The sequence below is a fragment of the Colias philodice genome, chromosome 14 (genome assembly GCF_061535455.1).
Source record: "Colias philodice isolate Cphi_HAF_F1 chromosome 14, ilColPhil1 Martin Lab GWU primary, whole genome shotgun sequence".
Lineage (NCBI taxonomy): Eukaryota > Metazoa > Arthropoda > Insecta > Lepidoptera > Pieridae > Colias > Colias philodice.
Window position 1 is genome coordinate 5,758,003 of NC_143099.1, and position 25,551 is coordinate 5,783,553.

General features: G+C 33.7%; 4 protein-coding genes across 5 annotated transcripts in view; 2 read left to right on the forward strand and 2 right to left on the reverse strand.

Annotated features, from left to right (window-relative positions):
• Girdin (protein girdin) overlaps positions 1–25,551 on the forward strand; it is a 362,727-nt gene that overhangs the window by 11,371 nt on the left and 325,805 nt on the right. The window lies entirely within an intron of this gene.
• On the reverse strand, positions 558–2,817 carry Tasp1 (Taspase 1). The gene is made up of 5 exons (XM_089703065.1): positions 2,609–2,817; positions 2,464–2,511; positions 2,240–2,368; positions 1,265–2,079; positions 558–1,114 (listed from the first exon to the last, which is right to left on the reverse strand). The coding sequence occupies exons 2-5, from the start codon at positions 2,489–2,491 to the stop codon at positions 971–973; spliced, it is 1,116 nt and encodes a 371-aa protein (XP_089559191.1). The 5' UTR covers positions 2,492–2,511; positions 2,609–2,817; the 3' UTR covers positions 558–970.
• Positions 4,784–5,501, reverse strand: LOC149482866 (HIG1 domain family member 2A, mitochondrial). The gene is made up of 3 exons (XM_089703366.1): positions 5,347–5,501; positions 5,095–5,226; positions 4,784–4,984 (listed from the first exon to the last, which is right to left on the reverse strand). Exons 2-3 carry the CDS (start codon positions 5,222–5,224, stop codon positions 4,818–4,820), a joined length of 297 nt encoding a protein of 98 aa, XP_089559492.1. The 5' UTR covers positions 5,225–5,226; positions 5,347–5,501; the 3' UTR covers positions 4,784–4,817.
• Positions 8,543–24,972, forward strand: LOC149482867 (uncharacterized). The gene is made up of 7 exons (XM_089703673.1): positions 8,543–8,690; positions 9,334–9,694; positions 12,974–13,212; positions 14,994–15,082; positions 16,603–16,808; positions 22,821–22,963; positions 23,728–24,972. Exons 2-7 carry the CDS (start codon positions 9,624–9,626, stop codon positions 23,892–23,894), a joined length of 915 nt encoding a protein of 304 aa, XP_089559799.1. The 5' UTR covers positions 8,543–8,690; positions 9,334–9,623; the 3' UTR covers positions 23,895–24,972.

Genomic DNA, 25,551 nt, shown 5'->3' on the forward strand with positions numbered 1-25,551 from the left:
AGAACAATTATTTTTTGACGGCATTGCTTTTAATAGTACTTTTGAGTGCTAGATAATGTTTTGGAACCGAAGCCGTACTTAGTCAAATGACCCCCTGGAGTGGGGAAAGAGAGGGGATTGCATCTCTCGATTTTTTCCCCTTGTCCCCATGATTTTTGTACGGCGTTGCGGAATAATGGATTAAAAGCAGTATAGCAATAGTATGACACAGATGCCGTACATGGTCAAATGACCAAATTTACCCCCGGTAACTCTCGGAAATTAAATAAAAATTCCGACTTGGTGGACCACCATTTTTGTACGGCACTGAGCGGTTTCTTATTATTTTTAATGGATCTATCGATGGTTAAGAATGCCGTACAAAAATATATGACCAAAATTTACCGAGTCTACCTGTACTTTTCAATTCTCATCTGCACTCAGTTGGACAGCTTACAAGTGACGGCATAGTGATGAATCTTTTATTTTTTGCTCTGCTATCGTTCTAGATATGTCCCCTGGTGGTTCATTTGACCCATATTTTTGTCCTATGCGGGCTTGTAGTCTATATGTTGTATATTATGTACTTTAAATATTTGCATACCAGATTCGAACCTCCCACTTTTTTATTAAAGCTAGCTTTACCACCATCAATGTAGTTTTACTCTGTTAATCACTTGTTATTATAAATTTGTAATAGGGATTTTAATGAAAGATGTACATTGGCAGTTATGAATTTATTTTAACACAGTCCTATGTTGTATTGCAATATTATATTTTTTAAGGTATAAGCATGTTGTACTTTGTATAAAAATGAACCATATTTTAAAGCTTCATAAAATTACTACATATCACATTGAGACTAAGCTATTATAGAACCCTTCAAAAATAGTAACTGAATGGGTAAACATAATGTCAATAGTAATACTTTTCTTTAATGAGATGATTCATGGCAGTGACTATGCTTGAATTTAAAGTTTATAAGCCAATATCAAAGAGATCCATTTGAGTGATGTTCAGTCTTGATTTCCCATTGCAAAACAGGGCACGGTTGTATGGGAACTTTAAATGGTAATCCAGAGACTACAGCTTTGCGTCCAGGTTCCACTTTTGCGGGCAAGTAAGAGATAATACACTGAAATAAAAAAATTGTCATTATTAAAGAAATGAACTTATTTTTATACCTGTTTTAGTGCGTTACTTCTTATTTCACTTTAACATTGTTATCTATTCCATAAAACATTTTGATAACTATGAAAATGTTGCAACTGATTCTTTAATTTACCTTTGGTTTAGCAATCTCTGTAGACATATATCCAATGCACATTGTCTTAGTGGTGTGACCCCATAACAGTTCCCCTTCTCCTATTTCAGGATTGAATGATAATGCTAAAGCTCCTCCCAGCCTTTCTGGTATATCCCAAAGGAAAGGTGATTCCAAAAACTTTTCCTTTAAACATTTATCTAAGCTTAATACTGGTGATGATTCAAACAAGCTCTCTGCTGTGTTTTTAGCTAGTTGGGTTCTAATAAGATGCTCTCCACATCCTGAAGTACATGAAGCTACTGAGGGTTTTATTCCATCTCTACTCATGACTGCCCACACACCACTGCCAAAAGAAGCTGCCTGACCAACTCTTCCTTCATGCTTTAGAGATACACCTCCTGAACTAGCTCCAGCTGCAACAACTCCATTAGAATCCACACAAATTGCCCCAACTGTGTCCAAAGGACTGAATCTAACATCATTTTGTAGAGAGTATCTCTTCAATTTCCTTTTACAGTGTTTGAAGTTGCGAAAGGCTCTGGCTGATATCATTTTTTTGTCATCAACAATTTCCAAGCCCATTCTTTCTGCCCATGTGCGGGCTCCTTTCCCAGTTAGTATACAAGGTGGCACTCTACCAAGGGAGAGGTTGTCACATTGCTTAATACACAATTGTTTTGCTAATTTGATTGGATTCCATACATTTGATACAGCTCCACAGGCACCAAAGTGTAAGGTTTGTCCATTCATAATTGAAGCATCACATTCTACTAAGCCGTCCCAGCTTAAGTTTGATCCATAGCCAGCATTTGTTAGTGAACTATTTTCTAGCTCTGAAAAGTTTTCATTCATATCTATTCAGTGAACACAATAAACGTTGTTCAAAAAGTATAAACAATATTATTAAATTTTTAAAAACAATAGTTAGTTTATCAAAGTAATAAATTTTATTGAAAATGATATAACTTAACATTCAAAATAAACATAACTTACCAACTATAGCTTTTTCTACAGCATCAACTGCATTTCCTCCTTCATTAAGAGCTTGTCCAGCTTTTCTGCATGCTGTATAGCAAGTTTTTTGATAGTCTTTCCTTAAAGTATCACTATGGTATCCAGCACCTTGAAGTTAACAATTTTAGGGAGAAGGTATTATAATATGAAACTATTGGCCCTTATTTAATAAACGAAAATAAACAAATATTTACTTGACTTACCACAGTGTACGGCTATAAAACCATTCATAATCCTATGTAACTATATCACTGGAAGATAAAAACTGATTAGCTAAATATATTATAATAATTAATTTCTATTGCTAGGTATAAACAGTTGAGAATAAGTGGTAAGAATCTTTCTCACCCCGATTTAGAAGAGATTTTGTTTTCCACAATTCATTTTAAAAACCTCTTTTAATCTCTCTTCTTTTCATCGTTTTTATGATTGCAGATAGGATAAACCACAGGGACCAGGGTTAAACGAAAATAAAATAGTCAAAACGAAATGCAGTCCTATCCTATGACAAACACAATGACAAATTAATAATGACAATACAATTGTTATTAATTTTTGACGTTGACGTTGAGTCATGAGTGTTGACATTTCGGCTTTCACAAATCTGAGTCTGAGAACCACAGAGTACCTACCTTTTTATGGCTGAGAACTCTGAGATGTGTGAGTTCCAGCAAAGTACCAGCACAGAATACATTAGTAGCTAAACGCTAGTATTTACCAGTGTGGTAGTTGGTACCAGCAGTTCCAGCCACAGGTTCCAGCATCTGCTTGAATATAACTTTTGCTATGAAATATGTAAATTAAAATATCTAAAGCATATTACAGTTATGTACGATGTTATCATCGTTGAATGAGAAAGCATAATTTAAAGTTTATCTAAAGATCTATGATATTAAATCGTACGATCCGATTCGACCCGCACAAAGTTTGAATCGTACTATATCATCCGCGCGAAAATCAAGTATTTCGTATTATTTTATCATATGCTACCTATTAAAATTAGGTACCTACGTGCAACGTCAATGCAGAGTATTTTCAAAATCGGTTCAGTGAGTTTCTATTTGCATGAATATTGTAGCTAGTCCGTAGTACATACATATTTTTTACTAGACCGACTAGACGTGCAGTGCGGTAAAAATATAATATATTATGTATAACCGGCCAAGTGCGAGTCGGTCTCGCGCACGAAGGGGACTACTACTACTACGGGGACCCCCTTTAAATATTTTACTTTTTTTTTTAATTTTTAGTACACTATTTGTTGTTATAGCGGCAACGAAAATACATCATTTGTAAAAATTTCAGCTTTCTAGCTATCATGGTTTATGAGAAACAGCCTGAAGACAGACAGACAACAAAGTCTCAGTAATAGGGTCCCGTTAGGGTACGGTCCGTACGGAACCCGGAAAATTTTGCACGCCATTTACAATGGCAGTATATGTGTATAAATATTGTATATTAATTATTAACACCTTTGTATGACCATATGCATGCAAATAAACTGATTTGATTTGATTTGAACCCTAGAAAGCAAGTATTTCTATAGACAGTAGCTTGTGTTGTTTTGATACATATAGCACAGATTAGATACTAGTGGTAGTGGCTACAATCGTCAATCATTGCTAAGTGTCATGAAAATCCGTTCAGTGGTTTTTGCGTGAAAGAGTAACTAACAGTCAAACAAACATACTTGTATCCATGATTCCTCACAAACATATGCATAATAATTATTTATTTGTAGGATATGTATTTCAACTTATATTTTTGTTTGTACTAATATGTACATACAATTAAATAGGTACATATTTCATATTTATACAGGTACTTTAATATTCATACTTTTTGATTATTTGTTCATCAACATCTCAAAAATAAATGCATTTGTATAGGTATTTAAAACTTTTAAAATTTTGTATATACATATATGCAACTGCACTGTTATTGCACAATATTATAAAATGCTACAGGCCCTTATGTAACAGTTATAATAAGCTGAATTGAGTTAAAATAGCTGATATAGAAGCTGGAGCGTTAAATTGAACAAGCTAAACTCGGCAACTACTAGACCAATATCAAAAATTCTCATTTTAATCACAAACACAACAAAAATAACACTATTTTTAATTCACCATTAGATATGTATGTGATCCCTGAGAACTATCATTGCCCAACAGGCGCAGTTGGGCAGACTGCTTATGTACCTAGGTAATCTATACAAATATTATAAAGCTGAAGAGTTTGTTTTTTTGAACACACTAATCTTAGAAACTACCGGTCCGATTTGAAAAATTATTTTGGTATCAGATAGCCCATTTATCGAGGAAGGCTATAGGCTATATATGATCACGCTGAGACCAATTGAAGCGGAGCAATGCGGGTAAAACCGCAGGGCACAGCAAGTGTGAAATAAAAACTAATAATTATTAGAGATTTATGCATTTATGTTTGAATAACCTATAAATTAATAAAAAATAATATTACCTATTTTATCTACTACATTAGCATTTATTTATTACAAGAAAAGTTAAAATATTTTGATTTATTTATAAATGTACAATTATTTTATTGTTTTTCCAGCCGTCATTACCACTCCAACAACCAGAGCTGTAATGGTAAATCCTTGAGCCAAAATTCGCATCCTCATCATGGTTTGAGACATTTGTGTTTTTCCATTTCTAAAACACCATAAGCCATAAGTTAATGCACCTGCTGTTGCTGCACAACCTAGAAGGATAAAATTACATAATATTAAACAAATAAAGTGTTACAACATATTGCTCCGAGGTACTTTTATACCCCTATGAACCATAATATTCTACAGGAAATATATTTACCTAAAGGTACAAATGGATTTTCTTGAAACTTTCTCACAAATTTTTCTCGAGTTGTTTCCCCCAGTGGTACTGTACCCATCTCACGGCGCAATTGCACCCAATCCAAATCGGTGGGCTCTTGATTAGCCATTGCTTCGAACGTAAAAATAATTTAAGAAACAAAAGCTTTTATAAATTCTTATCATTTATTTCAATTTGATATATTCTGAAGTTTTTTAAATATATATAGATCCAGGGAAAACTAATATTTACCGAATTATTTTATTTTTGTACAATTATGGTGATCAATCAAGTCTTGACTTTTTAAGTGAAAATGAAAATTAAAAAATTTGTGAATTTTGACGGAATTTTGTGATTATGACAATGTCCAACAATGTCATTGTCATTTGTCAATATTTCGAAAGTACGTATTATGGCTGGCGTCCACTAGGCGGATCGGGCCGGGCCGCATCGCAACGCGAAAATACGCCGGCCTATGTTTTGTATGAAACATCGTCCATTAGCGACGGATCGGGCCGGGGCGGGCCGCAACGCATTGGCGGATATCGCTTCGCAGGCGGATTTCTGCCGGCGGTGCGCTGCGGCCCGGCCCGCCCCGACCCGTCTAGTGGACGCAGGCAGGCGGATGTGAGCGGCGAGCGTCTGTTAGATAAAATCCGCCTAGGCGATCCGCCGCGCCCCGTACAGGTGGACGCAGGAGCAAACAGCGCGTCCATTAGAGACGGCCCGTTGCGATGCGGCCCGGCCCGATCCGCCTGTAATGGACGCCTAGCATTAATGTAATACATGTAATACGATTTTTTTGTCGTGTTTAAATTTTTAACTAGCAACCACAGCTAGCCACAGAGCAAGTCAAAGAGTAAAGACATAGAAATCTAAATAACAAGACACATAGAAGTGCTATAATGTCATAATTCGTATGAAAACCGCTGTCGCCAAAATCAACACATTTAAACCGATAGCTAAACAATACACACAAGTAAACTATGCCTTTTATTGGACAACTTGATTTTAGTGAAAACTAACTTAAATATTAAATTAAGCTTTTTAATATGTATCCTAACGCAGCGTATTTCCAAACTATACATAGCCAGAACGCAACCATAGGAAACTGCTCGTGTATACTTTGTAATGCTGTTTTTAAGTTTGATATTACAATATATACACGAATTTTGCGTACTGATCGTGTATACTTTGTAACGCGGATGCTTGCTTCTTCGTTCCAAACTATACACGTATGCAAAATACAAACTAAATATACCTACTACACCACTTACGCTTGAGCTAAATAAATATATAGGTAATCAAAAACTTGTACAACTATCCATCTACTTTTTTTCTTCTTGATTATTATTGATTCAGTAAAAAATGGAATAAAAGTATTATTAGGTTAGCTTAGGAAAATAAATAGGTAACAGATAAGGGTAACAGATAAGGTTAGGTTAGGTTCGTGATATTTTTAACTACACAAAAATAGGAGCCCCGCGAAGCGGGGCTCCGTCACCTCGCAGCCGTCTTCTTCTGGGCTTATTAGATTCTTACATATTTAGCACTATTGACAATTGTAAGTCGTGCAGTTAGTCGGGAATGAAGACACAAGCATCCTCGATAGAAAAAATATACGATCAGTAGGTACGCAACATTATATACACAATACACATGCATTTTAATAATAGATTTCAAAACAGCAATACAATAATATAAACGCGAGCAATGGAAATACGCCGCGCTTACTCCGAAACATACACGATTAGTCCGCATGCGTACTTGCGCTGTATGTTTTGGAGCGCTATTCTTACTTACTTCACTACAAAGTATACGCCAGTATTTGCGTACTACTGTTGTATAGATTGGAAGAACTGTGTAAAAAAGTTATTTCCAAACTATACGTGATTAGTTTCACACCGTTGCGTGCTGGCCTTGTATAGTTTGGAAAGACGCCCTAACGCACGAATTTACGGTTTATTTTAGAATAACATCCCTAAGTATATGAGACGTTTTGTTTCTTTTTGCTCCAATAAGGTTGAAACTGTGTCATTCATTGTTATTTCGATTACTATGGTGACACTCGTAATACTTGTAAATATTCTATAATTTTAAGGAAAAACGGCATTATTTCTAAAAAAAATATTTACCGATGAAATATTATTCCTTTATTAGTATAATTACAACTTGTGGAAGAATTTCCGCAATGGGAAATGCTGAAACACACCATGTTTACACACATACGTCTCCATAGCAACTGAACTGTGACGAACCACGTGACGAACACACTGGTGATGTGAAAGTCACCTGAGTGGCGACAAGGTCACGCGCGCTTACGACTTCTAGTGTCTTGTTATTTAGATTTCTATGGGCGTATTCAGAAAGAAAGCTTGAAACTTATAAGCGCTTATCGGCGCTTGTCATGTTCATATATTTTCCTGTCAGTGCTGTCAACCCGCGCAGGAAAATATATGAACATGACAAGCGCCGATAAGCGCTTATAAGTTTCAAGCTTTCTCTCTGAATACTCCCTATGAGTAAAGATATTCAGAGCAAGTCCCCGTTTTCCAATTACAGCACTAGAGCGCATTATGCAGCATAATGCTTAACGTTGAATGTTCCAACTACAGCAACGCTTCGCACAATCGAGCACTAGAAAAAGTAATGCGCGTGAATTGATGCGTGCAATCGATTTATCGTTAGTAATTATTAATTGTTGGAAAAAAATTAAAGCTTTCGTTTCATTGTAGTTTTTTCGAAATAATCAAAGTTAATTCAAATTGTGCTAAAAAAATAAATATAAGTATAGATAAAGGTACAAACATTGAAAAAATTCTAATGAAATAACCGTAAATATTTTTCAACCAATTATTATGTATACCACTTTATTTACACATTAATGAGGTTATTGCTAACTCTATGAATTTTTTTTCCAACACTGAACTTAGCGCAACCTGCTGGTGCGTTTCACGTTCCAATTAAGCATCAGCATAATTCGGCATTGTGCGGCACTGAGTCGCATTATGCTCTGTAATTGGAAAACAGCCAGTAACGCAGCTAGCAACAGATCAACTTCGCGACCGCGAGTGCGATGTTACGGCCCCATAGGCCGCATTTCCATCTGCAAGAAAACTTCCGCAAGAAATGTCCAACAGTCTGTCAGACAGCAACTTGCAACCATGTAGCAAGTGCTGTCGCGAGTGTCGCTACAGTTTGTCAAGCGCTTCAAGCTTTTGCAAGATATTGTACCATAAGCATTGTACACACTTTCGGGTTGTAAAAGTACAATAAAATAAATCTATTATTTGAGAGTTATTACCTACCATTAAAATGAGTGTTAAACATATTAAACAACAGTAAGTAGAGTAATTTTCGCACACGGAAGTAATGTTGGAATTTAATGCTGCCTTCGCGTAGTACTGTGAATGGACAATTTTAACTATTGCATTCGTGGTTCTGTCAAGTGTCAACACAGTTGTCATTTCACAAAATATTAGCATTTGCCAATTGCCATCTTGGATTTTATTTTTATTCCACAGACTGAGTTTGTTTGTAGTGACTTGTTTTCCTGTAAAATGTTCAATTTTATTTGTACAGAAACTCTTAAAACTGTAAGTACCTTTTAAATGTAACTTTAATTAACAAAGAACATAAAAAATGATAACTGTCGAACATTTGCTTGCTCGTAGTAATGTTATTTGTTAAGGTCACATGTCTGTAGCACTAAGCAATGGTATGGTACCTATTTAGCTAATTTGCGTTTAAACTTTAAAGATCGTTTTTACCTATGACACAAAACCGACCGACGATATATGTATGAACGCGTCATCGCGAATATGTAAATATTTTTAGGTACTAGTTAGTAACTACATAGTTACTTTGACCAGATATTTGTAAAAATTACCTATACCTACCTACTTTACCTTTTTACTAGACAATAGACATGCACAGAATGCATATAATGTAGTTAAACATGTATAAGTATAGATTCCGTTATTGCATATAATATTATGTACTAGAGGTGCGCCCCGGCTTCGCCCGTGGTACATATTTCGCAATAAAAGGTAGCCTATGTCCTTTCTCGGGTATCAAAATATCTCCATACCAAATTTCATGCAAATTGGTTCAGTAGTTTAGGCGTGATTGAGTAACAGACAGACAGACAGAGTTACTTTCGCATTTATAATATTAGTATGGATTATACAAAATGCATGAATGTGGATCAATAGTACTTTATTATGGATTTTGTTTCAGATGCCTTCATCAACTCTCTGTTTGAAGTCAAGTGCTTCTCAAAGGGTGTCTTGAGTGTTGCATTAGTTATTGTTTTAGTTTAATATTTAATATTTTATTATCATTATATTTCTTATTATATCCTCTACATGTCACACTTAAATCAGTGTTATCAGCACTGCTCAAGATAAAACACACCTAGACTTATATTTTTTGTGTACTATCAGTTGATTTCTTGCTTTATACACTAAGGCATTCTTTATAAATATTTTTATATTTTCATTTGTTATTTAAAATCATTTTTTGCAACAATGGCTTCAAGTGACCCAGAGATACGGGATGGATTTACTCTTCCTGTGTGGATGAAAACAAAACCCGTCAAGTGAGTATTTTAATGATAATTATTTTGATGTTGTTCATAGCATAGGTAATATTATGTGTAACATATTATTTTAAAAAATTACATGAATTCATGTTACCTTCATAAATAAATATCTATAGATTTATATTTAGTTATAATACATAAGTACCTACATAAATATATTCTTTTGTGTAGTAAAAACAGACTTCTGCAAGTTTTTAAATGTATTAAATAACAAATTTGTATTACATTTAATACCGTATTTACCTATTCATGGTTGTATTCGCCTCGTCACTCAACAAAAGATTTGTATCCTAAACTCATCATAACATTGCGAATGTCGTCGCGAAAGACTGTTCACACTAAATTCGTGTAGTTCAGTTCGCGTTCGCCATTCGTACCCTTCGATTTGCGTACGAATATTCGCACATAACGCGAATACGCTAAACGCAAGGTGAATAGCGACGGTGTTTACATATATATGCGTATTGGTTAATCGCCTCATTATTCGCATGAATGTGTATTGTGTAAATACACTATGAGTAGCTACTATTAAGTATTCTGTGCTATGAGATTAAATTTTTAAGTAACATTAATTTTGCGACTAAATCATCACAAAGACCTGTTAATTAGAAATGATTGTAAAGATAGATAAAAAAAGCGCACGCGCAATAATAATTAATAAGAAAAAGAGATACCTAGTTGCATTTACCAAGCTATGCATGCACATTTTCTATATTAAATTTAGTTTCAACTAAAGCCCTGCATGACGTGTGTTAGGTGAAATATGCAAGGTTAAAAGTTGGGCAACTTCATTAGGAATGTTGGTAGGTACCTATATTACGAAAGGCTTCATAATATGACCTTATCTAAAATATAATAATGAAGGTACCAGTGACGTCATATCATAATTATTGTTGATGATGTGTTTCATGATGCATGTGTGCTAAACTGATAAGTCAATGATTTGGTTGTTGCGCATATTATAGGTATATAATCGTAAAATCTTGTTGCATCGTGCATCGTTCTAATAATGTCAATCGGACCTAACTCTGTTGCTTGTTATAGGGAATTTATTAGAAAGGACTTCTGAATTTGATCTATCCATGAATAAACCTACATTAATTCCATAAAATGCTTTTCCTGTATTATTTATTTATTTTTATCGTTGGATTTTAGGTAACTATTGATAAAGATTATTTGTTTTCTAAATTCGTACAGGTGTGAAGTCACGGTCAATCAATCGTGATTACACGTCACAGCGAAAGACGTTGAACATGTTTATTTCTTTTGTTAGAATTAGGGTTCCGTATTATTGAAATTAGTTATGCAATGTTGTGAAATGTAAACAATATTGGTATAATCAGTGGCAGCGTACGTGTTCCGTAGAATTTTTTTAATCGACCTAGGTATTTTCCATAGTAGTACATAATTAGAAATTTGCGATAATATTTTTGTACTTCTTACGATAAGGATTTATTTACGAAAGATAAATAGTTTATTTACAAAAAATACCACGCCATTTGAACATACATACCTATATCCTCAACGTGTTCCATAAACATCTGTTAGTTGTATTACTTTCATATAACATATTAGGTATATCTTATTCATTAGAAAGATTGTCCAAGAGGCAACGTTGCATTCAAGATTAATTTGCATCTTATTCCTTACTTTAGTGACTATAAGTACCTAACAAAAATACATTTTATAACAATGATTCAGATCTGTTTCCAAAACATCTGATAACTATAATATGTATTATGTAGATAATGCTTAAAATTGTCTAAAATCATTTTATTGTTCGAGAATCTTCCTTACCTTCACTCATGGAAAATACACTCCTCAAGTTTTTCTTGGCAAAATTTCATCTTGGCAGTCACAATACCTACAACATTTTTATTAGGTGTAATAAGGAAACCAGAGTAGTGAAAATACCTCTCAAACAATATAGGTAACGTTCTCTTGATTTTTCATTATGGCGATCTGCACTTACTACTTATTGTATAGGTAGGTATATCTACATATTTATGTAACAGTTATCAATCATGAAATTGTTATCAATCGATGATAGAACTTTCTTTTTTAAAAATTACTTGTGTTCGTTGATAACCATGTGTTGATAACTGAAGTTTTTCTTGATTTGATAACAATCCAAGCAGTGCATAATAGTTTCGCTGTCAACATTTTTTATTTGTTTGAATGTATCCTCATAGTTGTTTTGAATTTGTACAACTCACGAGTCACGACACGTAGCTAGGCGCGGTTTTATCGTGAATTTGCGCTCAGTAACAAAACTTGCGAAAACGTACATATTTAAAAGTAAATATTATTTATTTTGATAGTGCAACACCCCACGTAGCTCACGCTTTATCGCTCTTTGTTTACGATTCGCGAATTGTGTATAAGATAATGAATTTAAAACTTATAAAAACATATTATAATTATTATTATCAGCAGAAAATCCTGGAGGTCTTGTAAGGTCGCCAATCTAGTTATTTATAAAGATAATAAAGCACACTATTGTGCGAACACTTATGTTAGGGGCAACTCATTTTTGGCTCGTGCACGAATGTCTCAGTCTTGCCAAGACGAGCTTGAATAATTCTATTAAATCGATGTTTAATTCAAGCAAATTTTTCCCTTCCTTGACCTCTGTATATAACGTCACAGTTGTCATGTGCTTTCTCGTTCGAGGGAGTGCGCTTATGAACAAGTGCGATTGGTCCGCTCGGCTCTCCGTGACGTCAACGTGTTATTTTTGTTTATGCTGCCTACTCGTAATACTATCTTGATAAGATATATAAGTTCTACAAACTAAACGTTGTCAGAGCAGCATAAAAGTGTTATAGAATTTACACAGCTCTTAGTTAGCGTTTCGACTTCATATGGCATTACTCCTATAAGTAATCCAGTGAATTTTTAAGATTTTTGTGTGAACCGTTCAACAATGAAACGTAGGAATCTCTTGATACGTTTTAATAACTTTAATAGTTTAATATTGTGAGTAAAATAAATTTAACTAACGTTGTTCGCTTTGATGTAGTTTAATTAAAGTGGAACCAATATGTCTATTATATTATGTACATAAATAATAAACTATAAATTAAAGAAAATAGAGCAACTGGTCAAATATTATCTTTAGTGCATGGCCATTGTAGCTGGGTTTAAGCATACTTGTCTTAAATTGAAATAATATTGTGTTTAATTGAAATATGTAGGTATACAAAGCGCCTACGACAGAGATATTCCAATAATGTGTAAGTTTTTGTTTGTTAATAAACGGTTCTTTGTTTGCAGAGAATTTGAACCATTTTCCACATCGCCGCCAGCGCCAGAGGATTCATTCTACATTCGCTACCCAAAACCGGACGTTCTGTTTGGAAAGCCCAAGATTGACAATGAGTTACCGAAGATTAGCAATGAACAGCAGAGCGAATTGACGGCTGCGTACAACAGTATTAAGGAGCGGGATTGGTCCAAACACACGAAGCCCTGTCAAGATGTGCTGCATGGTATTGCTCCCATCAACACTGCAGGTAATTCATTAATAAGTTTTTTTATTTTTTTAAGCTATTGCATAGCTTCTATCGCGGGCCTTGAGCGCGGGAACCGAATCCAGAAATTTAGTATAACGAAAACCCTCACGCTCCCCACGCCGACGGGCGCGGAAGTGTGGCTTGAAGGCATAGCATGCAATAGCTTTACCGCGGCAGTCCCCGAGTGCCACATGTCTTTTTTCTTAAATTGGTTTCATGGAAACATGCTGTCTGATATCATTTATATTTTATTCTGATTGTTAACTCATAATTTCAAACAAAACAAACTAATTTTGTTGTATTAGGTACACATATAAATATAACATCTTTAAGTTTTAAATCACATATGGACCAATTATTACAAAATAATAAATCTTTAGGCTAATGTGCTGTTACAATTATCATTTAATTTATTATTAATGTTGTTCTCTTAAAATGATATCATTATCGGTTATTGAATGTAGGTACATATATATAAATTAGATATTATATACGAAGATTAGTAAATGATGCATTATATTTTATATTAAAATACATATGTATGTATATTGTATAATATCTTTAATATGAGCAAATCAACTTTAACTGTAAAGAAATAGTATTCAAAATGACTCAAGATACAAAATTGATAATTTTTTTCTTAACACATCAAGAAAATTTACGTTTGACGCACAGTAAGGTAGGTCGTACTCGTTTGGGTTACTCATATCGTGAACCTCGAAATGACACTTTCTTTCAACAAATACATTTCTACAAAATGTGTGATTTTTAGGATTCCATTTGACATTCCTACTTTACTTCTCTATGTAATCATGCCATCTTGATTTATCATATAAATTCTTTGTGTTGTTGATATAATTAGAAAATTATATCAACAGCACACCGCTCCGTCGATGTAAACAAAAACAACGTACGCTAACAAGCAATAAACGGCCTGTGAGTCCTGTCCTTTTCTCTCGACGATAATATTGTGATGTAACAAACACGTAGAATAACATGTCATAATGGAAGAAACCATATACGTCTTGAATATTCAATCTTAATCTACTTGTAAACAAAGTGTTTCATAGTTTCGTGAATAATACCGATCTATACACAATAAGTGGCCTGAATATTTTGAACGGTGTCCAAGCTATAACTATAACTGCAGTCGGAGTGTCATTTGGTTGTACGATTTGATTTGACCCGCTTTCCAGTGCAATTGATGCCACTGAGCCAAAATTACTAGTCTATAAGCTCATAGATTGTCCGTTTGATATAAGCTTATAATCCGCGAGTTCTATCTATTCGAATGGCCCGATACAAATTTGAGCTATATTAGTTTTAAAACGACTAAATTCAATTGTTAGTTTTCCGGTATAAACTATTTGTTTATTCAATAAAGTATTTGAAAATTATAATACTAAAATCCACTTACGAATTAAGACGATTTTCTTTGTGGGCTCGTCTTCCGTGACATTTAGAATTCTCGTCAATCGGGTTTTAAGAATATCGGTCAAAAAAGTACTCGTAAGATTATTATTGACACTGCATGAAAGGCAGGTTAGGTAGCATGGCGCAGGCTTTATAGAACAATGCAGTCATTTCTAAATATAGACTCGGTCTAGCTATGCGGATATTAATTCGTTTTTTTTAATCATGATTAGGAAATGTAATCAGCGTTATTAGACTTGAAATAATAATCTTTCTAGTAGTTAAGTAGGTCAGTGTTATACGGAATATTTTGTTTTTGTCTGATTATTATTGTTACTGTTACATATATAAATATGTTTTATTTCCAGTTAATCCGATAAATTCAAAGCCTAAACCGGCGGGCACGGACGATGGTTTCAAAGGCGAGGGAGCGGCCTGTGGCAATTCTGTACTCAAGGTTAGTTCGCTTGATCGAATATGGCTGTTTGAATTTATTAGGTCTCTTGTATATATTTATTATATATATATAGATAGATATAGATAGAACTATTGCAGAACTACTTTTAGCCCAAACGATTAAGGAAATAAAAAATGGAGAGTTGAAGTCCTTCTGTACTAATAAATAATAATATTTTGCCAAATGTTAATATAAATTATTATTATTTGATTTCTTTTATATCTCATTGTTTTTTAATCTGCTTTGTTTATACTTTATAAGTTATTAAAAAATAACGATTTATTTAATGTCTCATGGATCGACTATCGGCATCTAGACGGCCAAGGTTAGTTTGTCATATGTGTGTATTGATGAACTCTCACACGGATTTCTTATCTTATTCATATAGGTAACTGTAATTTAGGTATTTATTACATCAGTCATATATTCTTAACTAGAAGTCCGCCCCGGCTTCGCCCGTGGTACATATTTCGCAATAAAAGGTTTCCTATGTATTTCATGCAAATTGGTTCAGTAGTTTAGGCGTGATTGAGTAACAAACAGACAGACAGAGTTACTTTCGCATTATAATATTAGTATGGATAATAAAATGTCTCATTTGATCTAATAAAAACGTAAATTTCTATTAATAACTCAGGCCCCGGAATCACAGATACAATAGAAAATCTATTGTGTCGTGGCCCGATCGGGCCGTTCGGGGCTCAATGGGTTAATTAATACATAAAAAAGTTAAACACGTCCACGTTTGTCGGTAGCTGAGAACGCACTAGGGCAAAGTGACCTGAATGCATTTGTGAATGTACATAGGTAGGTACAATTAGACTGCACTCACGGTACTTCCGAGCTCATTGTTCTATTTCTAACATGAGTGCGCCACTATTTTAGTCATTTATTTATTATTTTTGCGTCAAATTGAAATTACGAATCTGAGTTTCTTGTTAATAATATGGTACGTTCTTTCCTTTCGAATACCATCTTGGTTTTTTTAGTTAATACGTGTTGAGAGTTCCACTAGTTCAAAATTTATGATAAATATTATCATAGTTTTGTTTGGGTATATATTTTATTATCTGACAAACCTTACCATGTTAAATAAGGTGGAGTTGATTTGATATCTATAATAATTAATCATTATTTAGTATTCCCTGCAAGAATCAAATAAGGAAATAGGTAAATAATAATAGAAAATAGATACATCACCATGCATTATATATTTAAACGCGCTTATTTACATACGTACAAAATATCTTGCAAACACGGAGCCACGCATTAAGCAAGTTTTAGACGTAAGCGAATCTTCACTCAAATTCAACATATACATTTATTTCAATCTTTACATTGATTCCCTGCTAAATAACTTTTATCGTTAGGTTAAAATTTCCTGGTAGAGGTCACTACCTAGCCGCTTATTGTTGTATGTTAAGTTTTTCTTTATTATGGTTTAATTTTTATTTTTGTAACGCAATAAATAATATTTAATAAATAAACTATAAAGTAAATACGTCATTTTAATATTCCAGGTGGCAAATCAGATAGTATCGACTCGTTCGCCCCGCGGCTTCACGGTAGCGTCGCCAACGGAGGACACGGAAGCGCCAAGTGTTGGCCCAAGTTCTGATGGCCGATATAACCTGATGGCGCGACGTGGCAGTAGGAGCTTGCCCACTACGCCACTACACTCACCACCATCCAGCCCCAATAGCAGACGCAAGATGTATAATAATCGGTGAGTTGGGCAATCTATATATATAAAACTCAAAGGTGACTGATATAGTGATCTATCAACGCACAGCCCAAACCACTGGACGTATCGGGCTGAAATTTGGCATGCAGGTAGATGTTAGGACGTAGGCATCCGCTAAGAAAGGATTTCCCGAAATTCTTGCGGGAACGGGCAAAAACGGGGATGCACGTACAAAGTCGTGGGCGGAAGCTAGTGAAATATATGATTGAAAAAATGTATGCGTGTACTAGAGTACACACGTAAGAAGTGAAACTTCTTTATGACCTTAAAAATTTCACGAGTATGGCGTAACGCAAAAATGTCATGCGTACGGCGTAACGCAAAAATGTCACACGTACGGCGTAACGCAAAAATGTTACACTAAATTTTTGTCCAACCCCGATAAAGAAGTTTCACTTCAAAAATAGTAAATGCAAGACATGAGTATGGCCGCCAAAAATTGTACATTCAAGAAAAAAAAAATGTCCTTGTCATTTTATATAACACCAGATTTTTTTATATAGTAATTATGGTAGTTTTTAAATAGTTTCAGCTTCACTATGTTATATTTATCATTATATTAATAATTTAAATTAATTTTGGGTGCCTTTAACAAGCTCAATATATTTTTTTTTGAAATGCTTATTTTCCTTTCCATACTAGAATCATGTGTCCAACTTAGTCATCTCACACTTTGAAGTCACAAAATTATGCACAAATCTATTGATACCTGTAAAATTTTGGTATTTCTAAATTATTCAGTAAACTTGTGGATACTTTTAACAAGTTCTAATAAAAATAACATAAAAGAAATTGATATAAAACTCACTTAAAACTATGTCTCACTTTTTTTCACGAATGATACTTCACGCACGGTTACCATAAAATAACACCCTAAATAACTAGATATCCAAGCCACATAAATATTTTTAAGTAATAGCAACACCAATTTACATGTTGGCCAACCTTTAGAACAAAAAATCGCCATTTGTTACTGTCAAAATTGATCGAAAGGTAGTCGGCATTTTTGTCTCGGAACATTTTAATAATTTTGAGTAAGAATTATGCAAGGTAAGAATACAAATTTACTATATTATTTAAATTATGTGTGTAACTTTATTTATTTATTTATTTATTTATTCTTTATTGTACATAATATACCAAACATAAATAAGCTATTCTATAATTACAATTAAGATACAAAGAAAACACACGGCACATACGTACTAAAAGGCGGCCTTATTGCTTAAAAGCAATCTCTTCCAGGCAACCCTGATTGGTAAGGAATGTATGCTAGAACGCGACTGGGCGCAAATTCAATTAATAAATTAAGCATTAAAATATAATTAATAAAAACAATATATACGATAATAACAATAAAAATAGAATAAAATAAGTATATAAATTAATATACTTACGTAAATATAATAAAATACTTACATATTTTATAAATATACATACACATAATAGTACATAACCTACTAAATACACTACATACAATACGAAAAAATAAACACTATAATATAATCTAAAATAAATATAAGCAACACATTATAGAGATAGGAAATGATTTTTGACAAGAGCTTTAAAACTTTTAACATTTTGCGCCCGCCTAATGGATTCAGGTAGAGCGTTCCAAAGTTGAATAGCGCGAGCAGTGAATGAAGATCCATAGAAATTAGTGCGGCGAACCGGTACAGAAAGAAGCAGAAGATTAGAAGAGCGAAGAGAGAGTGAATTATTTGAACTAAGGTAATTAAATTGAGTTTTAAGATAGCCTGGCGTTTTAGGGTCAAACAGAACACAGTACAGAAGGTTAAGTATGTGGGCATCCCGGCGACGACGGATGGGAAGCCAATTAAGTTTTTTACGAAATTCGGTGACATGATCAAATTTACGTAAGCCAAAAATAAATCTGATGCAGAAATTTTGCACCCTCTCAAGAATGTCTAACTGATACTCAAAAAGATCGGGAAATGAGGAATCGGCATAGTCAAGGAAAGGAAGTAGAAGGGATTGGGCTAACGCAATTTTGGTGGAAATCGGTAGAAAGTTTCGTAAGCGACGCAAACAGGATGCAGTAGCAAACACTTTTTTTCGAATTTGCTTGATGTGTTCCGACCAGGATAAGTGTTGGTCGAGGTGCAATCCAAGACTTTTAACAGTTTTGCAGATAGGGATGCGAGCACCATCGACCACTACATCCGGCAAACAATCCCAATTAACTTTGCTCATAAGCGGCTTGCTTCCAATTATAATTATTTTAGTTTTTGAAGGGTTTACCTTTAAACCATGTTCCTTGCTCCAATTGACGATGGCTGCGAGATCAGTGTTAGTACGAAAAATCGCTTCAGAAAGTTCAGGCAGGGCCACGTGCGAATATAGTTGGAAATCGTCTGCATACATATGATAAGGAGAAGAAATGTTATTGGAGATGGAGTTAATAAAGATTGAGAATAAGAGAGGAGACAACACGCCACCTTGCGGAACGCCGGCATGAACATAGCTCCAGGAAGAGGTTAGGTTCTCCACTAGAACACGCTGCCGACGTCCCCGCAAGTAACTTTGAAACCAGTCAATAGCCGTTGGAGATATGTTAATAGAGCGTAGCATAGCCAACAATACCTCATGGTCGACGGTGTTAAAAGCATTGCTAAAGTCAAGCAATGAAAGGATTGTCAACTGCTTATTGTCAAAACCCAGGCGTATGTCATCAGTGATACTTTAGTGTTCTAGTAACAAATCAAACTATGCGGCGTCTTATTACTACAAAACTTTGACGAATAAAGGCTTTTTAAGCAAGTCCAACCATATTTTGATGAATGATACCATGTGTTACTATTGTGTTACGTAACATTCGTGATCGGCTGTCAGGGGTAGTACTCACTAGAGAATCTAAAATTAAAAATTTACTTTTTTACATAAAGAGAACCCACTTCAAAAACTATCATGTTTCGGAAGTTAGTAACATTTTTACTATAATAATTCGTATTCGTAATTAAATATTAATATCGTAAGTTGTGAATGATTCTTGCATTTGTAAGTATTATATAAATACAAAATTTGAGAAATAAAACTTTTTCTTTAATATTTAAATTTGTTTTATTGAGTTTTAAAGTAATTTAATCAAATAATTTAATTAACAATATAAAACAGAAATGTAAAAAAAAATCTCCTGCATTATTAGTTGTAATGTACACTAGGCTTAACAAAATCACGTATGTTACTATCAGTCACGTATTAGACCGGGAGATACTGACACAAAATTTCGAGTCATTTGTAACAAGGATGGCGGTTCTACAGGGGTCTTAGTACGCAATGACAAAAAGAAAAATGATGGTGTGAACGCTGGTACCGGTGTCTTAGTCGCGTGGGCGTTTGTCGAACTCGTCGGAAAAATAGCGAAAGTCAAACGATTTGTAACACAAAAATTTTAGAATTTACCGATAGCCCATAAAAAAGTTGTAGGCGGTAGTGTCATGCCATACTTTTCCGGTGTGACTTACAGCCCGCCATACCGACGCGAATGTGTTGATTTAAATAAAACAATCATTCAACCATTTGTACCAGGCTAACTTTTGCACAGGTAACTATCGTCGTGCAGCCATTTACGAAAATCGCCATGCCATACTTTTCGGACGATTCCAAATGGTCGCCATACCGCCGAAAATCTGCAAATAAATTTATTTCGCCAAACTTTTTGTACCAGTATTGCATTTGGATTTTTGGAGAGTATTTGATAAAATGTGACCATTATTATATTTGCCATACTTCTAGTAGGGGGAAAAAGTGCTGTTATACTTGAAAACTTAATTTATTATTAATTTATATAAGTGAGGATTTCCAACACTTAGATCTTTGAAATTTTGTATTTATATTTGTTGATCCTCAAACTTACAGGAAAAATAAGTGCCATACTGTTACAAATCGTTTGACTTTCGCTATTTTCCGACGAGTTCGACTAACGCCCACGCGACTAAGCCGCCGGTACCAGCGTTCACGCCATCGTTTTTCTTTTTGTCATTGCGTACTAAGACCCCTGTAGAACCGCCATCCTGTTACAAATGACTCGAAATTTTGTGTCAGTATCTCCCGGTCTATATGTTACGGTGTGTTACGATTTCACGACTGTTATTGTACAATATTTGGCGGCCATACTCACATATGATGTGATCGAGTTGTGTCCAAGTGAACCATAATGTCAAAAGAAAATGAAATTATTTTATTTTATTGATTGAAGTTCGATATTTGTAGTCTTGTTGATACATGCTTTGGTTGATACATATTACATATTGTTCCTTAATTGTTACATATAAATGACATAATGAGTTCTGTACATTGTAAACTAAAATAAACATGCAAAGATGCCGAAGATTCATACCATTTATCATTTCTGCTAAAAATATAACACCTTCATATTGCAACCATGTTTTTACAATGTAAATTTTAATCTTACAATCAGTTTCACTATTTATGTTTACAATATGAAAATAGTAATGGCCATGTTGATAAACAAAAACTTTTTTTATGGATTATTTAAAGTACAGAATTGAAATACATATTAAGTTTTGGTTATATCTTATCACATTTTACAATTTTTCGACAGCTTACAATCTCAGGAGATATATAATAAAACGTTATACTTATTTATAATCTTGCAGTGGCATATAATATAAAACAATGGTTATATAGACATTATATAGTACAAGTTTTTAGTTTTCATTACAATTTACATCATGTAGCGATGTAAATGGGCTATTAATTAAAGGGTTTATGTAACTCAACGCCATGTTTTTATAACACGTGTTTTAATTATTATACACACGTGTATATATAACATTTAATTTAACACAGATAGATTGTCGTAATGAATATTAACGTGAGTTCCATTATAGTCCGGGATACATCGCCCATTTTTGCAAGTGATTACTATCAAGCTAATTTTTCGTGAGTAGCTTTATTTTGATGAGATGCCCAATAATTTCATGTACAAAACTCTCGATTGTGGTAGCTACCAGAGGAAACAAGGATAAAATATTTTGATTTGATGGTTCTCAAATATTAATTACTAACTGAATGTTTTTTTTTGTTCAATCTCAAGATAATTATCTAAATTATTCGAAAAAATATTTATCCTACAAAATCTATGGTTTGATCAAAGAGTCCCCCTTTCCGATGTGTATCGATAACGAAGTCATCATAAATGATTACTAACCAGCTGATTTTTTTATTTTCACTTATTTAATACTTATATAATTCAACAGACATATTGTCCTACGAATTGCGTAATAAATATTTGAGAACCGTCAAATCAAAAATTTTTATCCTTGTTACCTCTGTAAGCTACCACAATCGAGAGTTTCGTACATGAAATTATTGGGCATCTCATCAAAATAAAGCTACTCACGAAAAATTAGCTTGATAGTAATCACTTGCAAAAATGGGCGATGTATCCCGGACTATTAACTCATCGATCGTGATATGAATTGACTAATACATTAGTTCACATTATTAATACATTAAGAAACTCAAGCGTATAGAGATTAGTAACACACCAATAGAATAAGGCTCACTTTAACGGATAAGGTGGCTGAAGTAGTATAATTTTTTTTATTTAATTTCTTTGGTACAATTTATTTGTACAGGAATTAAAACTGGCGTAATCACAATCTCTCTAGAGGTACGCCAGATCCTTATCGGTCATACTCTTTATTTTATTAACATCCTATTAATATTATAAATGTGAAAGTTTGTAAGTATGGATGTACGGATGTTTGTTACTCTTTCACGCAAAAACTACTGAACCGATTACAATGAATTTTAGCACACATATAGAGGGTAACTTGGATTAACACATAGGATAGGTTTTATCCCGGAAATCCCACGGGAACGGGAACTATGCGGGTTTATCTTTGAAAATGCGGGCAAAGCCGCGGGCGGAAAGCTAGTTAATACAATAAACTTTTAAATTAAATAATATAACATAAATTTAAAAGTAAATTTCTTCTATTACAGTTATTTCACATCACCTTTCGAGCCATCTGAAGACTCGCACGGCCGCTCGTGGCTCACAATGGCTTTGCTCGGCTTCAAGAAGGACTTGACTACATCCACGTCGACTCTTGCTGAAGAAGAAATCATTGAGAATAGATTACAGAGTGAGTAACATTTTGTGTTGTTTTTACAGTAGAACCTCGATAAGTTAAATTCCAAGGGAAACACAAAATATTTTAAGTTATAGAGGTTTTAAGTTATCAAGGGTCTATCCATTTTTCACTGCTTCTATAGCTTTTAATTTATCAGCGTAGGAGAGGGTTGTTTGTTTTCTTTTTGGACTCATTTTAAGCCAATTTTATCACACAGTAAGTAAAGTGATGTTTCCAGGACAACAATCAAAAACTTATGATGCAAGTAAGTTGTTGTCATAAAGCTAACCGCCGCAAAGCTTTGAAGAATTTCGATAAAGCAAACAATAGGTAATGTATTGTTTACGTTAACAACTGCAAGCAATAAATACCGAAACCTTTTGTTTTGACACTCTTTCAAAATGACTCATTGACAAACAATTTTATGTTATAGAGGTTGTGGAAACATTTATTTAAGTTACTGAGGGCCAATACAGAGATTATTTATTTAAGTTATAGAGGTTGCGTATTTTAAGTTAAAGAGGTTTTGGGATCTGATGGGAAGGGAACATATTATTTTTTGAAGTTACAGAGGTTTTTATGTTACCGAGGTTTAAGTTATCGAGGTTCAACTGTATTAATTTTAATAAAAAAAGTAATTATATGTTTTTGAAGAAGGTTCATATTTTATTCCCAATAAGTAAATGTAAATTATTACATATAATAATTTTGGATACCTTCATCTTTACAAATTTTTTGCATGTTTGCTATATTAATGCAAGTAATGTTATTTACAGGCGGCAGTCTTGCAGAATCCGTCGAAAATCTCGGTCCATCTCCCAAAATGAAAGATCCAAAAATAATCACAAGCGATTCACCAAACCAAGCTAAGAAACCGCCAACCTTCCGACCGAAACCTTCTGAACTACGCGAAATGAACTTTTGGTCACCAACTTCTATGTAACAATAAAATCTATATAAATCTAATACAATTGACAATTTTATCTTTGAGTGTATATCTTCTCTATAATATAGAATAGTTATGCAGTTTTTACGATAAACAAAATATGTACTAGTTTCGTAACGGTTTAATTAAGCACTTATTATTCACATATCTTTCTGTAGAAACGATTTGTTAGAATGAAAAGAAGTGACAGTCAACATTTTTATTTTAGCATCGTACTTTTGCCAATTCAGGTATATAATTATATATAATTCAGTATAAATTAACTTGATTTTGAAGGAAAAATTGTGGAGTATTGCATTTTTATTATCAGTATTTGGATTATTCAATACACAACGAATGGATAATCTTTTGAAATTATAATATAGAGCATTGGAAGAAGGTAGGTTTGATGGACGTGAAAACCGTATTATTAGTGTTTTTATAAACATAAATATGTAATAAATTATTAAACTAGTTCTTTATTGCAGTTTTGACAGGAATTAGTTTTTCCAACATACTATTCCATTATATGTAAGGTTCATTTCATTCGCTATGTTATTATTAATAGTAAGTATGTCATCATTTCATTTAGATTACGTTTTATTCGCGTTTTAGGTTTGTCTACTTATGTAATTATGTATAGCGTTTGTTATCCCTTTCAATATAATACAAAATAGTTTAGTTGGTCTGCACCATTTTACATCTGTAATGTCTGTGATCAATTTGAAGGGTATATTTTTGTATTTCAAGAGCGGATGGATATTATATTTACATATTAATTATTTCATATTTATTGTTTCAATGTCGACCACGAGATGTAGAAAATAAAGTCTGTTTTACAATTGACGAGGAATGTAAAGGTGTTTATGGATATGACAATCTCAATAAAAAAACCGCCTGTTTTAACGAATTTTATAGCACCTTTGCGATGGGAGCTCGGAAATGTTTTTTTTTTTATTACCGTATTATTAATATTTTATTTGTATAAGTTTAATGCAATTTTAATGAACTATGTGTGTGTTATCATGAGCAGTTAGGATAGTTGAGAAATAATAAGAAATGTATGTTTAAGCAAATAAACTTCTCTCTATTGAAATATTTGTTTTTTATTTTGTTCAATAAAGATCTTCACGCAACATAGAGGGTAACTTGAATTAACATTATCCCGGAAATTTCACAAGAACGGGAACTATGCGGGTTTTTCTTTGAAATCGACGAGCCTTCGACGAGCGACGAGCAACGCGAAGCGACTTATTAAAATATTTTATTTTCTTAAGATATTGCAGTACAGGTCTTGAGGGTGTGGGGTGAAGTTAAGATTACGTGATATTCAATTTATAGTTTTAGGTCGTTTGAAATGAGAAAGGAAGGGAAAAATCTTAGATCACAAGACAGCATTTTAATATCAAGAGACAGTATTTTTTTACTAAAATTGCAAACCCCTTTTGACGTATGTGCTCTGGCGCAGGTTGGTATTTGCTTTTGATTTCGTATTTTCTTTGACAAGGGCGATGGACGATTGTCATGCTCCATCTGCCTTTTATTTTGTAATCTAAGGGTAAAATTATTGTAAACAGAGGAAACATTACAACCGTACCAAACAACACACTCAACGATCCGTCATTAGATGGCGTTATACACGAAGATGACAGCATTAGTTCCGAATTTCGCCACG

What these genes read in the sequence shown, in the direction of transcription:
- Tasp1 (XM_089703065.1), bottom strand. Translation starts at nt 2,491, where the DNA reads ATGAATGGTTTTATAGCCGTACACTGTG. An exon ending in TTTTATAGCCGTACACTGTG is followed by an intron (nt 2,369 to 2,463) that starts GTAAGTCAAGTA and finishes GTTAACTTCAAG; the next exon opens with GTGCTGGATACCATAGTGAT. An exon ending in TGTAGAAAAAGCTATAGTTG is followed by an intron (nt 2,080 to 2,239) that starts GTAAGTTATGTT and finishes AAAACTTTTCAG; the next exon opens with AGCTAGAAAATAGTTCACTA.
- LOC149482867 (XM_089703673.1), top strand. Translation starts at nt 9,624, where the DNA reads ATGGCTTCAAGTGACCCAGAGATACGGGATGGATTTACTCTTCCTGTG. An exon ending in ATGAAAACAAAACCCGTCAA is followed by an intron (nt 9,695 to 12,973) that starts GTGAGTATTTTA and finishes CTTTGTTTGCAG; the next exon opens with AGAATTTGAACCATTTTCCA. An exon ending in GTGGCAATTCTGTACTCAAG is followed by an intron (nt 15,083 to 16,602) that starts GTTAGTTCGCTT and finishes TTAATATTCCAG; the next exon opens with GTGGCAAATCAGATAGTATC.
- LOC149482866 (XM_089703366.1), bottom strand. Translation starts at nt 5,224, where the DNA reads ATGGCTAATCAAGAGCCCACCGATTTGGATTGGGTGCAATTGCGCCGT. An exon ending in AAATCCATTTGTACCTTTAG is followed by an intron (nt 4,985 to 5,094) that starts GTAAATATATTT and finishes TTATCCTTCTAG; the next exon opens with GTTGTGCAGCAACAGCAGGT.